The sequence below is a fragment of the Microcebus murinus genome, chromosome 13 (assembly GCF_040939455.1).
Source record: "Microcebus murinus isolate Inina chromosome 13, M.murinus_Inina_mat1.0, whole genome shotgun sequence".
Lineage (NCBI taxonomy): Eukaryota > Metazoa > Chordata > Mammalia > Primates > Cheirogaleidae > Microcebus > Microcebus murinus.
In genome coordinates, this window is record NC_134116.1 from 4,793,203 (window position 1) to 4,813,297 (window position 20,095).

Below are 20,095 nucleotides of genomic sequence, written 5' to 3' on the forward strand. Positions count from 1 at the left end.
ATATCTATGAATAACTGTTCCATTATATGAGTTCAGGGGTGGTTATACTTATATTTGACAAAATAGGCTTCCAGGCAAAATCTGTCACAAGTCAAAAACATTCACTATATAATAACAAAGAGGTTAATTTGTCAAGAAGATATACAATTAAACATACATGCACATGCAACCCTGGAGCTCCTAAATACACAAAGTGAACATTAACAGAACTATAGGGGGACATAGATAAAAATACAATGATAAAATGGGATTTCACCCTACTTAAAACAATGGATAGATCATTCAGAGAGAACACTAATAAGAAAAGAGTGCACTTGTAAAACACTATAGACCAAATGCATCTAACAGATATACATACCCAACATTCCACCCAACATTATGAGAATACATATTCTTCTCAAGAACACATGTAGTATTCTTCAAGACAGAGGATAGGTTGGGCCAAAAAGTCTTATCAAATTTAAGATTAAAAGTATATTGAGATTTTATTCTGATCACAATGTATAAAACTAAAAATCAACAGCAGAAGGAAAATTGGGAAACTCATAGGTATCTGGAGAGTAAAAATCTTGTCCCTGAATAACCAATGGGACAATGAAGATATCCAAAGGGAAATCAAGAAGTATTTTGAGACAAATGAAATTGCAAACACCACAAATGAAAACTTCTAGGATGCAACAAAAGCAGTGCTAAGACAAGTTTATAATGATAGTTTTGACATTTAGAGAAAAAGAAAGATCTTAAATAAACAACCTAACTTTAATCCCCAGGAACTTAGAGAGAAAGAACAAAATAATCCCAATGTTTGCATAATGAAGGAAATAATAAAGATTAGATCAACAAAATTAAATAAAGGCTAGAAAGACAATAGAACAGACCAAAGTAATTAAAAGTTGAGTTTTTAAAAGAAAATAGAATTAAGGCCAGGCGTGGTGGCTCACGCCTGTAATCCTAGTACTCTGGGAGGCCGAGTCGGGCGGACTGCTCGAGGTCAGGAGTTCGAAACCAGCCTGAGCAAGAGTGAGACCCTGTCTCTACTATAAATAGAAAGAAATTAATTGGCAACTAATATAGACAGAAAAAAAAATTTGCCAGGCATGGTGGCACATGCCTGTAGTCTCAGCTACTCGGGAGGCTGAGGCAGCAGGATTGCTTCAACCCAGGAGTTTGAGGTTGCTGTGAGCTAGGCTGACACCATGGCACTCACTCTAGCCTGGCAACAGAGCGAGACTCTGTCTCAAAAAAAAATAAAATAAAAAAATAAAAGAAAATAGAATTGAAAAACTTTTCACTAGATTAACAAAGGAAAATATAACAAGAGAAGAATTTTAATCCTTCCTGAACTTCTTAAAAAACTGAAAGGGGGGCCAGGCATGGTGGCTCACACCTGTAATCCTAGCACTCTGGGAGGTGGAGATGGGCGGATTGCTCAAGGTCAGGAGTTCAAAACCAGCCTGAGCAAGATCCTGTCTCTACTATAAAAATAGAAAGAAATTAATTGGCCAACATATATATATATACATATATATATATATATAAATAAATAAATAAATAAAAATAAATTAGCCGGGCATGGTAGCACATGCCTGTAGTCCCAGCTACTCGGGAGGCTGAAGCAGTAGGATTGCTTGAGCCCAGGAGTTTGAGGTTGCTGTGAGCTAGGCTGACGCCACGGCACTCACTCTAGCCTGGGCAACAAAGCGAGACTCTGTCTCAAAAAAAATAAATCAATAAAATAAAAAATAAAATAAAACTGAAAGGGGGAGATACTTCCGAACTCACCTTATAAGGCCATCATTACCCTCATACTAAAGCCAGATAAAGCCAATACAAGAAAGAAAACCACAAACCATTATCTTTGATGAAGATACAAGCAGAGATTCTCAACAGAATACTAGAAATCAAACTCATCAACATATTCAAAAGATCATGGGGGGGCGAGTGGAAAAGAAAAAAGATCATATGTGATAAAGAGGTAGGATTTATACTTGGGATGCAAGAATGTTTCAACATGTACAAATTAATAAAAATGATAAACTACAATAACAGAAAAAAGATATCAAACATATGATTATCTTAAAAGATTTATTAAAGCATTTGACAAAATTCGATACAATTTAATAAAAACTTGAAACAATATACATACAAAGATATATATCAACACAATAAAGATCATATATAATATGCCCTCAGATATCATTATACTCAATATAGTGATATGCCATAAGTTTTTTCTCTAGTATCAAAAAGAGACAAAGATACCCAATCTCACTACTTTTATTCAACATAGTACTATAAGATCAAGCCAGAGCAATGGAGAAAAAGAAACAAAGCGCATTCAAATCATAAAGAAAAAGTTAAATTCTCTCTGCTTCCAGATGAAGTGATCCGATATATAGAAAACCATAAAGACTATATCAAAACAATTTAGAGTTAATAAACCCATTCACTAAAGTTGCAGGTCACCAAACCAACATTCAAAACTCAGTTCTATTTCTATACACTAAAAATAAACTGGCTGGGCACTCTGTGAGGGCAATGTGTGAGGATCACTTGAGGTCAGGAGTCTAAGAGTGAAGCAGGAATAGCCTTGAAGTCTAGGATAGTCCCAACTGCACATTATCTGCTGAGCAGACATTTTAATCAGCCTGAGCAAGAGTGAGACCTGTCTCCACTAAAAATAGAAAAAAAATAGCCAGGTGTGGTGGCAGAGTGCCTGTAGTCCCAGCTTACTTGGGAGGCTGAGGGAGGAGGATTGCTTGAGGCCCAGGAGTTTGAGGTTGCTGTGAGCTAGGTTGACACCACAGCACTCTAGCCCAGGCAACAGAGCAAGACTGTCTTAAAAAAAACCCCACAAAATAACAACAACAACAATAAATAAATAAACTGAGAAAAAAGTAAACAATCCCACTTATAATATAATTAAATACTATAAAATTGTTAAGTCTCAATTTAAAAAAGGAGGTAGGTAAACTATTCATAAAATCTGACATTAACGAATATAATGGAAGATTGTTGGGAAATAGGCTAAGAGATGTGAAAAGATTTCAGGTGTTTTGCAGGGCTTTGCCTTGAAGGAATCTGTGGACATGTTAGTTCACAGAATAGAAGCTGCTTCCAACAAGGGGCATTGTCAGAGGATGTTTGCAAAGTAACATTTCTTCTTTGCTGCCGGCCATTGCCTTGAGCTTTTTTGCAAGGCAGCAGCTCAGTTTGGGTCTTTAGCGGAGAAGCTGATTAAAATATCTGCTCAGCAGATAACGTGCAGTTGGGACTATCCTAGACTTCAAGGCTATTCCTGCTTCACTCCTGACCACGTCTCTATGTTTAGAAGTAGATTAGAGTAGTACACAGATTCAGTGTTCTCATTTTATACATTTTATCTTAAGATAATTTGTATGCTCAGCTGTCTGTTTCTAACTTAGAGCTTAACATGCTTACTTTAGAAAAACTGTGTAACCGTCTATTCTTGCAGACAGAATTAGGTAAGGTTCCTCTGGAAACCTCAAAAAATGAACTGTATATGTAATTCTCTAATAAAAGACAACTATTTGCTGTACCAATAAATACTGATGCAGGACTTCCCTCATGGTCTCAGCTTGCGAGAATGCTGAGGATCCCCTAATTCCCCCATCATTTAAATTGCACTTTGTCTCTGTCTCGATCATTTCTCCGTCTATTATATATCATCTCTTTATTACCTATTATTTCCAAATGCCTTGCAATGGTTCTGCCTTGGATCTGTTTGTGCTGGGAGAGTAGCTAACTCCTGGTAGACGAGGAAAATAAATGAAAAGATATCCTTTGCTTATTATGGACTGGAATAATTAACATAAAATGTCCATACTCTACAAAGCCATCTACAATTCCTATTAAATCCCTATGAAATTCCAATAATATTTTTTTGCTGAAATATGGAACCACAAATGACCCCACATTGCCACACAATCTTGAGAGAGGACAATGCTGGAGTCTTCACGCTTCTTGATTTCAAGACTATTACAAAGATATACTAACAAAGAGTTATCATACCGGCATAAAAACACAAATGGACCAATGGAAAAGAATTGAGAAAGCAGAAAGAACCCATAAGCATACAGTGAACTAATTTTTGACAAGGGCACCAAGATACAAGACACAAAGGAGAAAGCATAGTCTCTTCAATAAATGATAATAAAAAGTAGCTATCCCAATGCACAAGAATGAAATTGAACATTCAAACTAAATACAAAAATTAACTCAAAATGAATTAACATTAAATATAATATCAGAAACGACATAACTTCTAGAGGAAAGCATAGGGAACAATCTCTTTGACATTAGCCTTGGCAATGATTTTTCATATCGCATCAAAAACTACAAGCGATAAAAGCAAAAAACAAAAACAAGTGAGACTACATCAAATAAAAAGTTTCTCCACAGCAAAGGAAACAAAGAGCAACCCAAGAAATAAAAGAAAATATATCTGATGCATGTACTAACATATATAAGGATCTCAACTCAATAGCAAAAAACCCAAAAAGTAAATCTGACTTTCAAATGTGCAAATTACTAGTAGATATTTCTCCAAAGAAGACATAACAGTGACAAATAGGTTTATGAAAAAATGTTCAACATCATTATTCATCAGACAAATGCAAGTCAAAACACAATGAGATATCATTTCATACCTATTATAATTTGTTATAAAAAAATCAAGAGATAATAAATGTCAGCAAAGGTGAGGAGAAAAGGAAACTCTTGTATAAGGTCAGAGGGTATAAACTGATTAGCCATTATGGAAAGCAGTATGGAGGCTCCTTGAACATTAAAAAGAACAGTACCATATAATCCTTCAATCTCACTTCTGGGTATATAGCCAAAGGAAATGAAATCAACAATATAAAGAGATATTTGCTCTCCTATATCAATAGCAGACAATTCACAGTATAAGGAAAAAAATCAATCCTGACATTTGTGACAAAATGGATGGATGAACCAGGTGCAAATTATGGTAACTGAAATAAAACAGAGAAATATAATTACTGTATGATTTGAGCTATTTGTGGAATCTAAAAAAGTAGAGATCACAGAAGTAGAGAATAGAATGTTGGGTGCCAATGGTCGGGGAGGGGAGATAGAAATGAGGAGATATTTCCCAAAGACTACAAACTTCCATTTACAAGGTGAATAAATTCTGGGGATCTTATGTACAGGACTACAGTACCATATTGTATACTTGATATTAATTAATACTCTCTTAAGTAGATTGAATAGACCGTGTTTCCACCCTGCAAAAAAATTTAGCAACTATGTGAGATGATGGATATGTTAAGTTCAATGTGTTAATAATCATTACACAATGTACACATATCAAATTATCAAGACATATGCCTCAAAAACATAAAATTTATATTTGTAAAAATATCTACATATCAGGAAGAAACAAAGACTAAATGAATGAACAAATCAACATAAAGGACACATTCTCAGTAAGCTGCATACTTACCAAACAAAATTATAAAATGATAAGGTAATAGTCAAAATTCAGTATACAATAAGGTCCCTACAGACTTTGTTCTTAGTTTAGAATTCTATGTGGAAAGTAGTACATTAAACTGTTTTACACATGTGGAAATTGTGAATAAACAATTTAAATTCCTAATCTTAGTTCAGATTAGGAAAAAGAAACTTTTGATGTAAAAGATATAATTACATTTTAAAATAAATATTTTTAAATTAAATATTTAACATTTAATGTGTAATTTATACTTAATTAAATGGAGAGGATTTGTACTCTGATGAAATTAGAGTCTCAATTTCTGTAGAATTGTCTTGGAAACCTCCATAAAATAGAAAATTAATAAAACATAAAATAGATGACATCTGGCCAGGCATGGAGGCTCATGCCTATATTCCTAGTACTCTGGGAGGCTGAGGCGGGTGGATCGTTCAAGGTCAGGAGTTCGAAACCAGCCTGAGCAAGAACGAGACCCTGTCTCTACTATTAATATAAAAAAATTAACTGGCCAACTAAAAATATATAGAGAAAAATTATCCGGGTATGGTGGCACATGCCTGAGTCCCAGCTACTCAGGAGTCCCAGCTATCCGGGTATGGTGGCACATGCCTGAGTCCCAGCTACTCAGGAGGCTGAGGCAGAAGGATCTCTTGAGCCCAGGAGTTTGAGGTTGCTGTGAGCTAGGCTTATACCACGGCACTCTAGCCCAGGCAACAGAGTGAGACTCTGTCTCAAAAAAAAAAAAAAATTTGACATCTGTCTACAGTATTCCTGAAATTTCTGAACCAAATACCACTATTTCCCCCACTATGTTCACACACTTCTGACATGAGGCAAAAAACAGAACTTTAAAAATGGTTGAACATAGAGGTAGCCAGAAATATGCAAACATTTTCCCAGATCTCCAAAGGAATGGAAGACCAGTCATATCATCCCCTCACAGGCCAAGGGGAGGACTTTGGCTCTTACTGTGAATTTGATGGACGATCACTAAAGCATAAATGATTCTCAGATGATTTTTTTCACAATCTTAAGGAGAATCAATCCTCAGATAATTTAAAAGCATGAGAAAGAAGATGTACTTCTATGAGTGCAAGAGAAATAATCCTAGGCTTCTCAAAAATTAGATTGATTTTACCAGAGCTTCTCAATTAACATTTTAAGGTCTGGCTTTCTCCTTGATCTTTGGCCCCTCTCACCTGTGTCATCTGCTTCATTCACTCCCACCTACCTGCATGTTTGGCTACTGTCTCCTCTCTCTTCACATTCCAGGGTTCTTCCATTTGTTTCAAAAAGGTGACCAGGTCCAGCTTAGAGATGGCAAGTTCTACTTTATTAGAAAAAGACACATGAAGATTGCTTGGGGTTCTTCAACTTCCAACTTAGTATTGAACTCAGTGGAGAAGAGAGAATACTATAAAAGATTCTAGAAAATTATTTTCCAAAATACTATTTCCTCACAGCCCCTGTAGGAAGCATTTTAAATTTGTGGATCCTGTGCTTCAATTTTAAGTTATGACTGAATCAAAAATTAAAAAATATAATTAGATTTTAAGGTGCAGACAAAAATATTTTATGTCACTGCATTTCCAGAATCACCAGTAAACTGTCATATTTGCAAATCACCCCCCAATGGGGTAAATATCAAGGCAAAACATAAAAGTTTTTGTTTATAAATTGTTTTCTTTGAAAGTAGGAATCTAAAACTCATTCATACAAAGCAAAAGCTCCCAATAAACAATTCACAAAGGAAAGAAATAAAACACTTTGGATACATTAAATATTCTGGAAGTAAGTGATTCTCACCCAAAGAGACCAGGTTTCTGTAGTTCTCTAACATCACATCCCTATACAAATCCTGCTGAGCAGGGTCCAGGTATTCCCACTCCTCTGGAGAGAATTCTATGGCCACGTCCCTGAATGTCAACAGTCCCTGAAATAAAAATTAAAAAAACACATTGACCATGTGGCCTTGGGCAGAGTTCTTAGGGTCCAGGTATTCTCACTCTGCCAGAGAGAATTACATGGCCATATCCCTAAATGTCAACAGTCCCTGAAAAAGTAAAAATAAATAAATACATAATAATAATAATAGGTAAGTACTGACCATGTGGCCATGAGCAGAGCTCTTAAAATGAGAGATTTAAAAATGTTGGCTCTGACATATATGAGTGACCTGAATTACACAAGAAGATACATTTTAACACACCAATATTCCTTAAGATATTCTCTGTGGAAAGAGAATAATATATGATCCACAAAATTATTATAGACACTATGCTTATATAGAATATAAAATATAAAACTAAAATATCAACACACAAAAATACATTTTTGAGTGCTATATTTACATCATACAGAATCAGTTGTGTATATTCTTCAGATGGAAAAGTCATGGTGAGTTAGAAGCATATTTCTCAAATTTTATTTTGTACAATAAACTGGAGATCTTATTATAATACAGATTCTGATTCAGGAGATCTGGGTGAGGCCTGAGACTGTGCATTTCTAACAAGCTCACCAGTGATGCCAAGGCCTCAGGTCTAAAAACCACACTTGTGAACAGCAGAGGTAGAATACTGAGGGAAGAACTCATGGATGACATGGGATTGAGAGTTTTATGAAATATACAGGTTATAACATAATAGCAAGAATAGCAGCAACTCTTTTTGAACATTTACTACATATTAGATGCCATTCTAGAATTTTTTCATATATTAATGCTAAAAACCACAAAAATAATTTATGAAAAAATAGCATTCTTCCTCTTTTATGAGAACATTTTGCCACTTATCCAGTAAACAGTACAGCTTGGGTTTCGACCCAGTTTATATCACTTAGAATTTATCTCAAAGGGATATATAGGCCAATATACAGAAATAACCCCAAAAGAATGTTCAGAGGAGCTTTCGTAACTGAGAATGGTAATGAAAACAATTTAAGAAGTCAGGCACACAAAATTGGTCAAATAATGCTTACATTATCTAAAGACAAATACACGGAAATGGAAAGTATATACACATTAAAAGTGAGAGAATACTTCTGTGTAAAAATATATTTAATTGCAAAAAATTTATATCGATTGTTGACGATTTTGAAATATACTGTGGAGACCACCACACACAATGAAATAAACAAAAATAAGAGCTACTATTTCAGAGTCCTGTATTATTTTTCAGTTTGTTTTATTCCATGGGCCCTGTAGTATTTTAGAGTTTTAAGATGCTTAAATGTATTATTTATATGTTAATTCTTGTTCCTTTTCTCTGAAAATACAGAGGAGTAATGTTTGTGACATGAGGGTAGAATAAAATGGAAACCTATTGAAAGCCTGTTTTAAATATACCAATTTCAAAAACAGCATCTCTAGTCAACAATATGAGAGCCTTTATCCCCCACGCAAGCTATGAGAAAATGGAAATTATAAAGGAGAATTTTTGCATTAAATATGGTGGTTTATACACATCACTCAGTAAAGTCCCCCAAGATAGCATTAATGACAAAGAGAAAAATAATTATAGTGAAGGAATCTGGCAGAGAGCCGTTTAACCAAGTGAACGAAGTTACCATCTACTGTAATGGGATACATTGGCATCAGGTTTCAATGAACACAGATAAACCATAATCACTACTATAATATGGGTGGGGAAAAATGAAATCATAATCTGAATCTAATCATAGAAAACAACCTGTGAGGGAGGGCACAAGTGATGGTATGTCTTCAAATTGGCCATGTCATCCTAACTGGAAGCCTGGGCTGAGAACCACTAGCTAATTCTTGCCTCTCAAGCTTCTATGTGCATATAAATCCTTTGGTATTCCATGTCCCACTCCAAGTAATGCAGTTCCGCAGGTTTGCAAGGGGTCTACAAATTGGCTTCTATAACGAGTCCACTGTAAATGCAGATGATACGTTCCTTAGACCCATTATCAGTAGCACTTAGCTAGAGACAGCAGAAACAGCACACAGAGTCCCTTATGCCCAACACTCTTATCCCAACACAAATTTTGTTATGAAAGATCACATTCTTTGCTGGCCATTTAAGGTTCACAGAAGGATAGAGAAGGCAGCAACGTCTAAGTAAACTTACGTTTGTAAAACAAAATGTACATATGCATTAATGCAATGTTTACTAAGCAGGTACCATGTGCCCACAAGTATGTTACAGAGCACCGTGCTGGGAACATGACATTATAAGAATTAATCTTCATAATAATACCTGGGAGTCAGGTACTAAGTGTCTCCAAATTCCAAGCAGGATTCAAATGAAAGTCCCAGTTTTTCTATTTCTCTTCTTTTTCCCTATCAGTCATTTTAAGAAGAAAATATACAAAATAAAAGTTCAATACAGACAGATAGGAGTGATACAGAAAAGGCTGGGGTGTAGTTCAGAGGAATTTTTCATTGCTGTGTTACTATTTACCTTTTTATAACTTATGGAGCAACTACTGGATCTGCAGGAATGAAAAACAGGTTGCTGGGTGGGATGCTTCTAGCATCTAGAGGTTTTAATGAGAAAAAAAAATGGCCCCAAATATATATTCCTTGTATCTGCTTTTCTGTTTTAAAAACTTATGAGCAGTACAACTGCCAAGACAGCCCGCTAGAGAAACGGCTCGCCAGACCTTTGCGGCTGAAGGGTAGAGGGCTAGACTGGGGAGAGTGGAAAACAATCAGGCTCAGATGTGGACCACGGGGAGAGACAGCAGAGAAGTCCGGGAACCCCACTGAGGGAGCTACACGGCTGAGAGAGAGGAGGACAGAGAAAGACCAAATTTGGCACAGACCAAATCCAGCGAGGCCCGGAGCCCAGGCAAAGGGTAAGGGACTCCCTCCCGGCCAGCAGCAGAACACAGGCCTCTCATTTTGCAGGAGGGTGCCACGAGGGACAAGAGAGCCGCATTCTTGCATCTGGACGCTCTCTCCTTTGCGCCTCCTCCATTCCTGGCATCCCAGAAACTAATTTTGGTTCGTGCTGGCTTGTAAGGACAGTCCCTTCCCCTCTGTAGCAATCACAAAAGTGCTCTGCGCTGGAGGCCCGTCTCTGGGGGACCAGCCAGGCCCCGCCAACCGGCCTGGGGCGGATCCACGGCTCCCTTTGCCGGACCGCCCGCAGCAGGACAGACAGCTAGGCAGGACCCGTGCCCGACACAAAGCCGGTGCAGGAAGACTGCGCCCCCACAACAGCATCGGCTAGAAAGCTGTCCTGAGAGGCCTGCTCCACCGCAAAGGGGTCGTTCCCAGCTGAGCCTGCAGGCCAGCCCCATCTGTGATCTTCCTGCCCACAGGCGATTGGTGGGATCACCGGCTGCAGGCACACACAAGCAGGCTGCACATGGTGCCTTCCGGGTGGGAGAGTGGGGTGGGGAGGCGGAGACGTTGTAGTTCCTAGGTGGGGTGGCAAGAGAGCCCTTGTGGCCATATCCAATGGGAGGCTGTGGAGGGGCACAGAGCAGCCCATCCCCCAACGTGGCTGGATGTGGGGCGCGGTGGCAACGCCATTCTAAGATGGCGCCTGCTTCCTGGTCACACCCCACTGTGCGTCTGACAAACAGATGTTCAGCGCATGTGCAAAGCCTTGCCTTCTCTCCTGAACTTGTCGACCAATCAGGTTATGCCCCGTGTACTTACTGTCTTCCGCATGTAACTAGCTAAGCAATCCTCATTAAAGCGCTGTCAGAAGAACTCCAGTTGCCGCGTCTTCCTTGCTGGCGAGGCGGGCGCGACAGCTGGAGAACTGCCACATTGGAGAAGGCAGTGGCACTTGGACTGAATTGGCTTAGGCACTGGTTCCCATGCAACCGAACGTTTCAGGTATGTTTCCTGAATCAGAGTACTAGCCACTCCTACCACTCACTAGTATAGGAAGTGCCGCTTGATCCAAGAGACTTGTGAGCTGCTGCTTGTGAGTATGCTCCTGGCAGAGACCTCTGCAGAAAGACAGGCCTATCTATCTCACCCTGGGGTACAGTTGAGAACAGGGGTGCATGATTAAAGATCCCCTACCCGCCAGAGTCACATGGAGATGCGGCGGATAAGGCACACAACCTATGGGGTATTTCCAGAGCTGGTCTCAGAGGGAGAGGGATCACATGTGGACTAGGCAAAGGGGAGAGTGTTGTGGAGTTCCAGGGAGTAAATAGGGAGGGTGCATGCCTCAACCCTCAGAGAAATCAGGCTAGCAGATAGGGATGGAGAAAGCCTGGCTTGGGGCCTTAGCAATCATAAGATTAGGCCCCTTCCCTCAGGAGCAGCTCTCATTTTTAACTATGACCATTTTAAGTCTTGTATTCCACCTTGGGAAGATTTTTCTGAGCTTCACAAAAATCAAGAAACCCCTTTCACTGGTGAAATAATTAAATATATTTGTAATATATGGCCTTTTTTTTTTTTAAGCATTTCCATTGTGCATACTGAAGTGGTAGAATGCACAAATGTAATAATAAATAAAATCAATTGGCAAAGTTTACAGAAACTTCCCACCTTCCCAGGCATAAGCCCCTTCGCTTGATATTGTTTAACTTACCTTCTACCATATTTGGAAAACATCAGCTTCCCCTCTTTAAAATAATAAGGAGAAGGTCCATGGACCTGGATGAAGTAGCCTACAACCCAGTTCTTTTTAAAACAATAGTCTACATTATTGCAAAAGCCTTAGAAAGCTTCTCATTTTTAAAAATCTAAATTAATTAAGGATTTTTAACAGTGAGCTCCCAGAAGATGCAGATGTCAACAGTCATGACTGCCAACCTAGAACTTTTATTGGAAATGACATTAAATAAAACAGTCCCTCCAACCACATTGGAAGAAATCATGTCAGGTATTACTGGCCAGTCCCTATGCTGCTAAATTGAAGGACAATGTTTCTTAGGATATTTGGCCACCACTCTATCTATAGATAACCGGAAAGAAGCCAACACTGGACTAGCTTCCTCAAACTTTTCTCTAGGCAGGAGCACCAATCTATTTTAGATGGGTATTCTATCTGAGGAAAAATGCTAATTATTTGCCTGGCCATAAAAAAAAACAGTTCCATGAATTTCATTGGGAGAATGCTTTTGCCTTTGTGGGTAACACTTCACATAAACCCATGATTAGAAATCAACCTTAGGAAAAACTACTAATGAAATTGCTCCCTCCATCACAGTTCAACAAAAAGCAATTGATGCACTGGCTGAGTTTGTACTAGTAGTCACATAGCTTTAGATTATATATTAGCTGAGCAAGCAGGTGTATGTGTGGTAGGAATATTGCTTGTACATACACAAATACTTCCAATGATGTTGAAACTAATCTAGGAAGAATTTGAAAAGAAGCCACCTGGTTACAACAAGTCTCTAAAACAGAACCTGGATTTAATTTTCTTCATGGTGTTTTTAGATGGCTCTCTAATGGAATAGGTGTTGTTCTTATTCTGGAATACAGATTCTCTTTTTATAATCTTTATGTGCATTATATTTCTACTATTAAAATTATTAATGCTATGTATTGAAATATCTTTCAAAAAGATATTTCATCAAAAGGGGAAAATTAGAAAAAAGTGAACTTTTTCATATAAGGAATATAAGCCTCCTGTAAATTATTAGGCCCAGAGAGTCATGGGAATGAGTCAGCATTCATATCCTACTCTACCCCTTGACCCTTGAGCTAAGTAATCATCTCTTCAAGCTGCTTGCTATGTGGACTCTAGACTTACTGACACCACAACTTGCTATAAATTTATAATTTCACATCCTGGACACCATAATTTATATCATATAGTTCAACAATGTATAGCCAATTACTAATCAATGTTTGAGTAAACCAATGAGAACTCCTGACAAGTAACTTTTTATTGGCCCAATCCTTCTCTGCTTTTTACCTTTAAGAACATACTTGAAAAAAAAAAAAAGAGAGCTTATATTCAAGGTTACTTGGGTTCAAGTCTTCCAGTCAGCTGTCCTCAACTTAGCTCAAGTAAATTCTTTAAAATTATATTTTGTGTCTCAGTTTAATTCTTTAGGTTGATAAATTTATAAAAACATAGCATTTGAGAACAAAATGAAGAATGACACTGTCAATAGTAACATAAAATAAACCTGAATCAACTCAAGTTCCAAAAGCAGTAGAATCAGTGAGTAAATTAGGTGACACAGAATCAGACAGCAGCATGTGTGCAACAGAATGAGTGTAGAAACCATAAAAAAACTTTTTCTGCATAATTTTAATGGTATAGTAATGGTAAAATTAAGTTAATCAAAACTCAAAAAGGGACACAATTAATCAACATGGAGGACTAGAAACACCGCCAGACAGAGTGTCTATGCAGAAAAGACAGATTCTAGGAGAAATCAGAAGAAAGAAGCAAGCAGACGAGCATACATCAGACGAGGGCCGGAAGGAGGGGTACCTGAGACTACGGGAGACTCCATGGGAGGAGGCTGAAGAGGAGAACTGGAAGTAGAGACATCTGGAGCAGCCTGGAGACCAGCAGCAAGGGTAGGTAGAATGATTAACTCTCCCCTCCCTTACATCTCGGACTGCTGGTGGCTCCCCAGCGGTTAGAAAGACCTGCGGACACCAGCCCAGAGACAGCACCAACAGTGAGAGGTGAGCCTGTAGCGGATGGGGCACCAGGCTTCCAACTCCCCCGGGGCACCTCCCTGTGCACAGACCCGAGCCCTGCAGCAGGCACCATATTGCCTCCTTCTCCCCTCCCCCGACCCTACCTGTGGCTGCCTAGAAAGACAACATAATAATGACCAGCCGGAGGCACCTCCAGGGAACGGGATCTTCCTTTATGGGGCCCTACAGCTAAGGGAAACTTAGACGGTGAGCTCAGTACCTGCCAGCCCTCCCAGGAGCTGCTGGCACAGTGACTCCAGGAAAATGGAGCAGACCCTGAGGCTGAGAGACACTGACCCAGCTTGGGCTCCCCGTGGGTGAATTGGGACTGGGACTCCTCTCCCTGGTGGGGATATACTTTGAACTCTGGGGCCCAGAGGTCAGACCTACAGATCAGATCCTGTACACCCAGGTCTCGCATTGCCCGGGGCACAGAAGGGATATACGGGACCAGCCTACTGAGGTGACTGTGCCTTCAGGGACAGATCAGCGTCCTAGAGGGCAACCCTCCTCCCAAACGGAGGCCGTGTGCCCAGCCCAGGTGGCGTTCCTACGCAGGGAACCTTCCCCCAGGCATCACAGCCAGGGGAGGCCCAGTGGTGTGATATCTGGCCTGCTGGCAGAGGCCCAGGAGTATCTGTGGAATGGGGAGGGTGGAAATGACCGAGGCCCGCTCCAGACTGCGGGTCTCAGACGGCCCCAGCCCCACACACAGACTTTCTGACTGAGCGGGGGCCATTCCAGCCCCTCCCTGACAACTTTTCTCTGAAGCAGAGAACAGAACTTTGACCCCTGCTAACAGCATTGGTGGTGCCTGAGGGCAGGCTTACCCAAACCAGCTCCACCCAGACCAGCCATCACTGAGAGGGAGAAAAGGACACACCTGGAAGTCCCAGGGCCCCACCGACCACCTGAGGCACTAGAGTGCTTCTCTACAGGAACAACAGCTGGTCACAGCTCACAAAAACAACAGCATAGCCTGATCCGCCAAGGAAGCGCCACCTACTGACAAAAGGACATCCTGCACACCCTTTTCACAGCACCTAGTGACTCATTATACAAGGAGTGGTCGAATCTCACACACAGACACCACCTACCGACTCAGAAACTAAACAAGGCGTGTGAATACCCAAATGAAAACCTACAGGAAAGAAGCAACAACTGATCGACATGGGAATAAATCAGCGAAGGAACTCTGGAAATATTTAGAAACCTAACGGAAACCATACCCCGAAAGAGGAGCAACAGCCCCTTAGAAACAGACACCAACAAAAATCAGGCAACCAAAATGACAGAAGATGAATTTCCAATGTGGATCATAAGAAATTTCAATGACTTTAAAGAACAACTGGACAACCAACACAAAGAAAACACAGAAAGACTCCAGGATCTGGAACAAAATTCACTAAAGAAATTGATACAATAAAGAACAGTTTAACTGAACTCCTGGAAATGAAGAATAAATTCAGGGAACTACAAAACACAGTGAAAAGCCTGAATAACAGGGTAGATCAAACAGAAGAAAGAATCTCAGAGATTGAAGATGACACCTTCCAATTAAATAAATCAGTCACAGAGATAGAGCAGAGAAACAAGAGAAAAGAGCAAAGCCTACAAGAGATGTAGGATTATGTAAAGAAACCAAATGTGAGAGTCATAGGGTTGCCAAGGGGAAGAAGAAAACACTCAACAGTTGGAGAAATAATTTGAAAATATAATAGAGGAAAATTTCTAAGGCCTTGCTAAAAATCTCCCTACACAAGTTCAAGAAGCTCAGAGGACCCCTGGGAGAATAAATGCAAACAGGAAAACATCACGACATCAGTCATCAGACTGACCAAAATATCAACTGAAGAGGCCCTTCTAAGAGCTGTAAGACAAAAGAAGCAAGTAACACACAAAGGAAAGACAATTCGAATAACACCAGACTTCTCTACTGAGACTTTACAAGCAAGGAGAGCCTGGGGCCTCATTCTCACTCTTCTGAAACAAAATAATGCCCAGCCTAGAATCTTATCCCTGCAAAACTAAGTATTGTATATGAAGGAAAAACCAAGACATTTTCAGATAAGCAAAGACTGAGGGAATTCACCAAGACAAGACCAGCCCTTCAAGAAGTACTCAAAACAGTGTTACTCACGGATCAGCACAATAAACACGACTGTAAATCTACTGAAAGCTAAATATCAAAGCCCAGATACCTCAATGGCTCCAGAGAGAAAACAAAGCAACAAAGTGCAACCCAACATAATGAACAGAAATCTGCCCCACCTATCAGTTATCTCAATAAATGTGAATGGCTTGAACTTCCCATACAAGAGACATAGGCTGGCGAAATGGATAAAAAAAAAACACAAGCCAAGTATCTGCTGCCTTCAGGAAACACATCTAACCTGCAAGGACGCATATAGACTAAAGGTAAAGGGGTGGAGAACAATATTTCAAACAAACAGAAGCCAAAAGAAAGGTGGCGTGGCTGTGCTGATTACAGATAACTTTGTTTTTAAATGAACAAAAGTAATAAAAGACAAAGAAGATCACTATATAATGGTGAAGGGTACAGTTTAACAAGAAGACAAAACAATTATAAATTTAAATTCACCCAACCTTGGTGCACCCAGATTCATAAAGCAAACTCTACTTGATCTAAACAAATGGATAAACAATTACACCATAATAGTCACAGACATTAACAATGCACTGACAGCACAGGACACATCCTCCAAACACAAAATCAACAAAGAAATACCGGACTTAAACAAAACTCTAGAACAAATGGGCCTGACTGACATTTATAGGACATTCTACCCCAAAACCACTAAATATACATTCTTCTCAGCAGCTGATGGGTCATTCTCTAAGATTGACCATATCCTAGGACGAAAAGCACGTCTCAAACAATTAAAAAAAATAGAAATTATACCATGTATCTTTTCTGGCTATATGAGGATTTATATCTGGGTTCTCGGTTCTGTCTCACTGGTCAATATCCCTGTGCTTGTGCCAGTCCAAAGCTGTTTTAATGACTATAGCCTTGTAGTATAGTTTGAAGTCTGGTAAACTGATACCTCCTATTTTGTTTTTATTGCCTAGGATTGTTTTTGCTATACGGGGTCCTCTCTGGTTCCATACGAAACATAAAATTATTTTTTCTATATCTGTGAAAAATGATGATGGTATTTTGATAGGGATTGCACTGACACTTTAGGTCACTTTGGGTAGCATAGACATTTTAACAATGTTGATTCTGCCGACCCATGAGAATGATATATTCTTCCATGTGTTTATGTCCTCTGCTATTTCCTTCTTTAGTGTTTCATAGTTCTCCCTGTAGAGGTCTCTTACCTCCTTAGTTAAATATATTCCTAGGTACTTTATTTTCTTTGTTGCTATATTGAAGGGAATTGAGTCTTTGATTTGGTTCTCCCTTTTTATTGTTATTGGCTTATATGAATTCCTCTGATTTCTGTGTATTGATTTTGTATCCTGACACTTTACCAAATTCATTTATCAATTCAAGGAGTCTCTTGATTGAATCCTTCGGGTTTTCTATTTATACTATTATGTCATAAGCAAAGAGTGAGAGTTTGATCCCTTATGCTCCCATTTTATGCCCTTAATTCGGCTCTCTTGTCTGATTGCTGTAGCAAAGACTTCCAGGACTATGTTCAATACAAGTGGAGATAGTGGGCAACCTTGTGTTGTTCCAGTTCTAAGTGGGAATGCTTTCAATTTTTCCCCATTCAGTATGATATTGGCTGTGGGTTTGTCATATATGGCTTGTATCATTTTTAGGTAAGTCCCATCTATGCCTATTTTGTTGGGCATTCTTATTATAAAAGGGTGTTGAATTTTGTCAAATGTTCCTGCCTCTATTGAGAGGATCATATGGTCTTTGTTTTTGCTTCTGTTTATATGGTGAATTACATTTATAGATTTGCGTATGTTGAACCATCCCTGCATCCCAGGGATGAAGCCCACTAGGTTGTCATGCATTATTTTCTTGACAGGCACCTGGATTCGATTGGCTAGGATTTTATTGAGAATTTTTGCATCTATATTCATAAGGGATATCGGTCTGTAGTTTTCTTTTTTTGTTGCATCCTTTCCTGGTTTGGTATCAGGGTTATGTTCGCTTCATAAAATGTGTTGGGGAGGCTCCATCCTTCTGAATGTTGTGAAATAACTTCTGCAGGATACGCACCAGTTACTCTTTGTAGGTGTGGTAAAATTTGAGTGTGAAACCATCTGTCCAGGACTTTTCTTTTTAGGAAGGTTTTTTATTGCTGTTTCAATTTCAGTAGTTGATATTGGTCAGTTCAGGAATTCTATTTCTTCCTGGTTGAGCTTAGGGAGGCTATGTGTTTCCAGGAAATTGTCCGTTTCCTCCACATTTTCCACTTTGTGTGCATAGAGGTTTTTGTAGTATTCATGAATTATATCCTGTATGTCCAGGGCATCCACTGTAATTTCTCCTTTATTGTTCCTGGTAGAGCTTATTAGAGATTTTTCTATTCTGCTTTTCCTTAATCTAGCTAAAGGTGTGTCAATTTTGTTTATTTTTTCAAAGAACCAACTTTTTATTTTGTTAATCTTCCGTATGGTTTCCCTGTGGTTAATTTTGTTTAGTTTGATCTTAATGATTTCATTTCTTCTGCTAGGTTTGGGGTCGGACTGTTCTTCTTATTCCAGCTCTTTGAGACGATTCATTAGGTTGACTATTTGTGATCTTTTCAACTTTTGGATATAGGCATTTATGGAAATAAACTTTCCTCTCAGGACTGCTTTAGCTGTGTCCCACAGGTTTTTGTAACTCGTGTCACCTTTGTCATTTAATTCAAAGATTCTTTTGATTTCCATCTTGATTTCTTCATTTATGAAGTGACCATTCAGTAAGTTGCCATGACTTTATGTAGAAATGAGAGTTCAGTTTAAGGTTGATATCTACTTTTATTCTATTGTGATCTGAAAAGATACAGGGTAAAATTTCTATTTTTTAAAATTGTTTTAGACATACTTTGTGTGCTAGGATATGGTCAATCTTAGAGAATGACCCATGAACTGATGAGAAAAACGTATATTCAATAGTTTTGGGGTAGAATGTCCTGTAAATGTCAGTCAAGCCCATTCGTTTTAGAGTTCTGTCTAAGTCCATTATTTCCTTGTTGATTTTCTGTTTGGAGGATCTGTCCTGTTCTGTCAGTGGGGTGTTAAAGTATCCAACTATTACAGTGTTGTTGTTTATCCATTTGTTTAGATCAAGTAGAGTTTGCTTTATGAATCTGGGTGCACCAAGGTTGGGTGCACTTATATTTAGAATTGTTATGTCTTCTTGTTGAACTGTACCCTTCACCATTATATAGTGATTTTCTTTGTCTTTTATTACTTTTGTTCATTTAAAAATTAAGTTATCTATAATCAGCACAGACACGCCACCTTTCTTTTTGCTTCCGTTTGCTAGAAATATGTTCTCCACCTCTTACGTTTAGTCTAAGTGGATACTTTCAGGTTACATTTGTTTCCTGAAGGTAGCAGATATTTGGCTTGTATTTTTTTATCCATTCGGCCAACCTATGTCTTTTGACTGGGGAGTTCAAACCATTCACATTTATTGAGATAACTGATAGGTGGGGCAGATTTCTATTCATTATATTGGGTTGAACAGTGTTGCTTAGTTTTCTCTCTTGAGTCATGGTGGTTTCTGGGCTTTGATCTTTAGCTTTTGAGTAGATTTACATTCATGAGTGTTTACTGTGCTGATCCGTGAGTAACACTGTTTTGAGTACTTCTTGAAGGGTGGTCTTGTCTTGGTGAATTCCCTCAGACTTTGCTTATCTGAGAATGTCTTGGTTTTTCCTTCGTATACAATACTTAGTTTGGCAGGGAATAAGATTCTAGGCTGGGCATTATTCTGTTTCAGAAGAGTGAGACTGGAACCCTAGTCTCTCCATGCTTGTAAAGGTTCAGTAGAGAAGTCTGGTGTTATTTGG

The 20,095-nt window shown here is 38.9% G+C and overlaps 1 protein-coding gene across 6 annotated transcripts in view; it reads right to left on the bottom strand.

Annotated features, from left to right (window-relative positions):
- The window catches only part of LOC105864197 (KRAB domain-containing protein 5-like), a 70,099-nt gene that overhangs the window by 13,243 nt on the left and 36,761 nt on the right, over positions 1-20,095 (bottom strand). For 2 of the 6 annotated variants that reach the window (XM_012751887.2, XM_012751885.2), the window contains 2 exons: positions 7,307-7,433; positions 6,732-6,830 (listed from right to left, as the gene is read on the bottom strand). The exons of 1 other annotated variant lie outside the window; for it this stretch is intronic. In XM_012751887.2, the coding sequence (XP_012607341.2) occupies positions 6,732-6,830; positions 7,307-7,433 (226 nt within the window). Of the gene's footprint in view, positions 1-6,717; positions 6,831-7,306; positions 7,434-20,095 lie in introns of those variants that run through there. 3 more of the 6 variants (XM_076009273.1, XM_076009275.1, XM_076009274.1) reach the window with 3 other exon arrangements.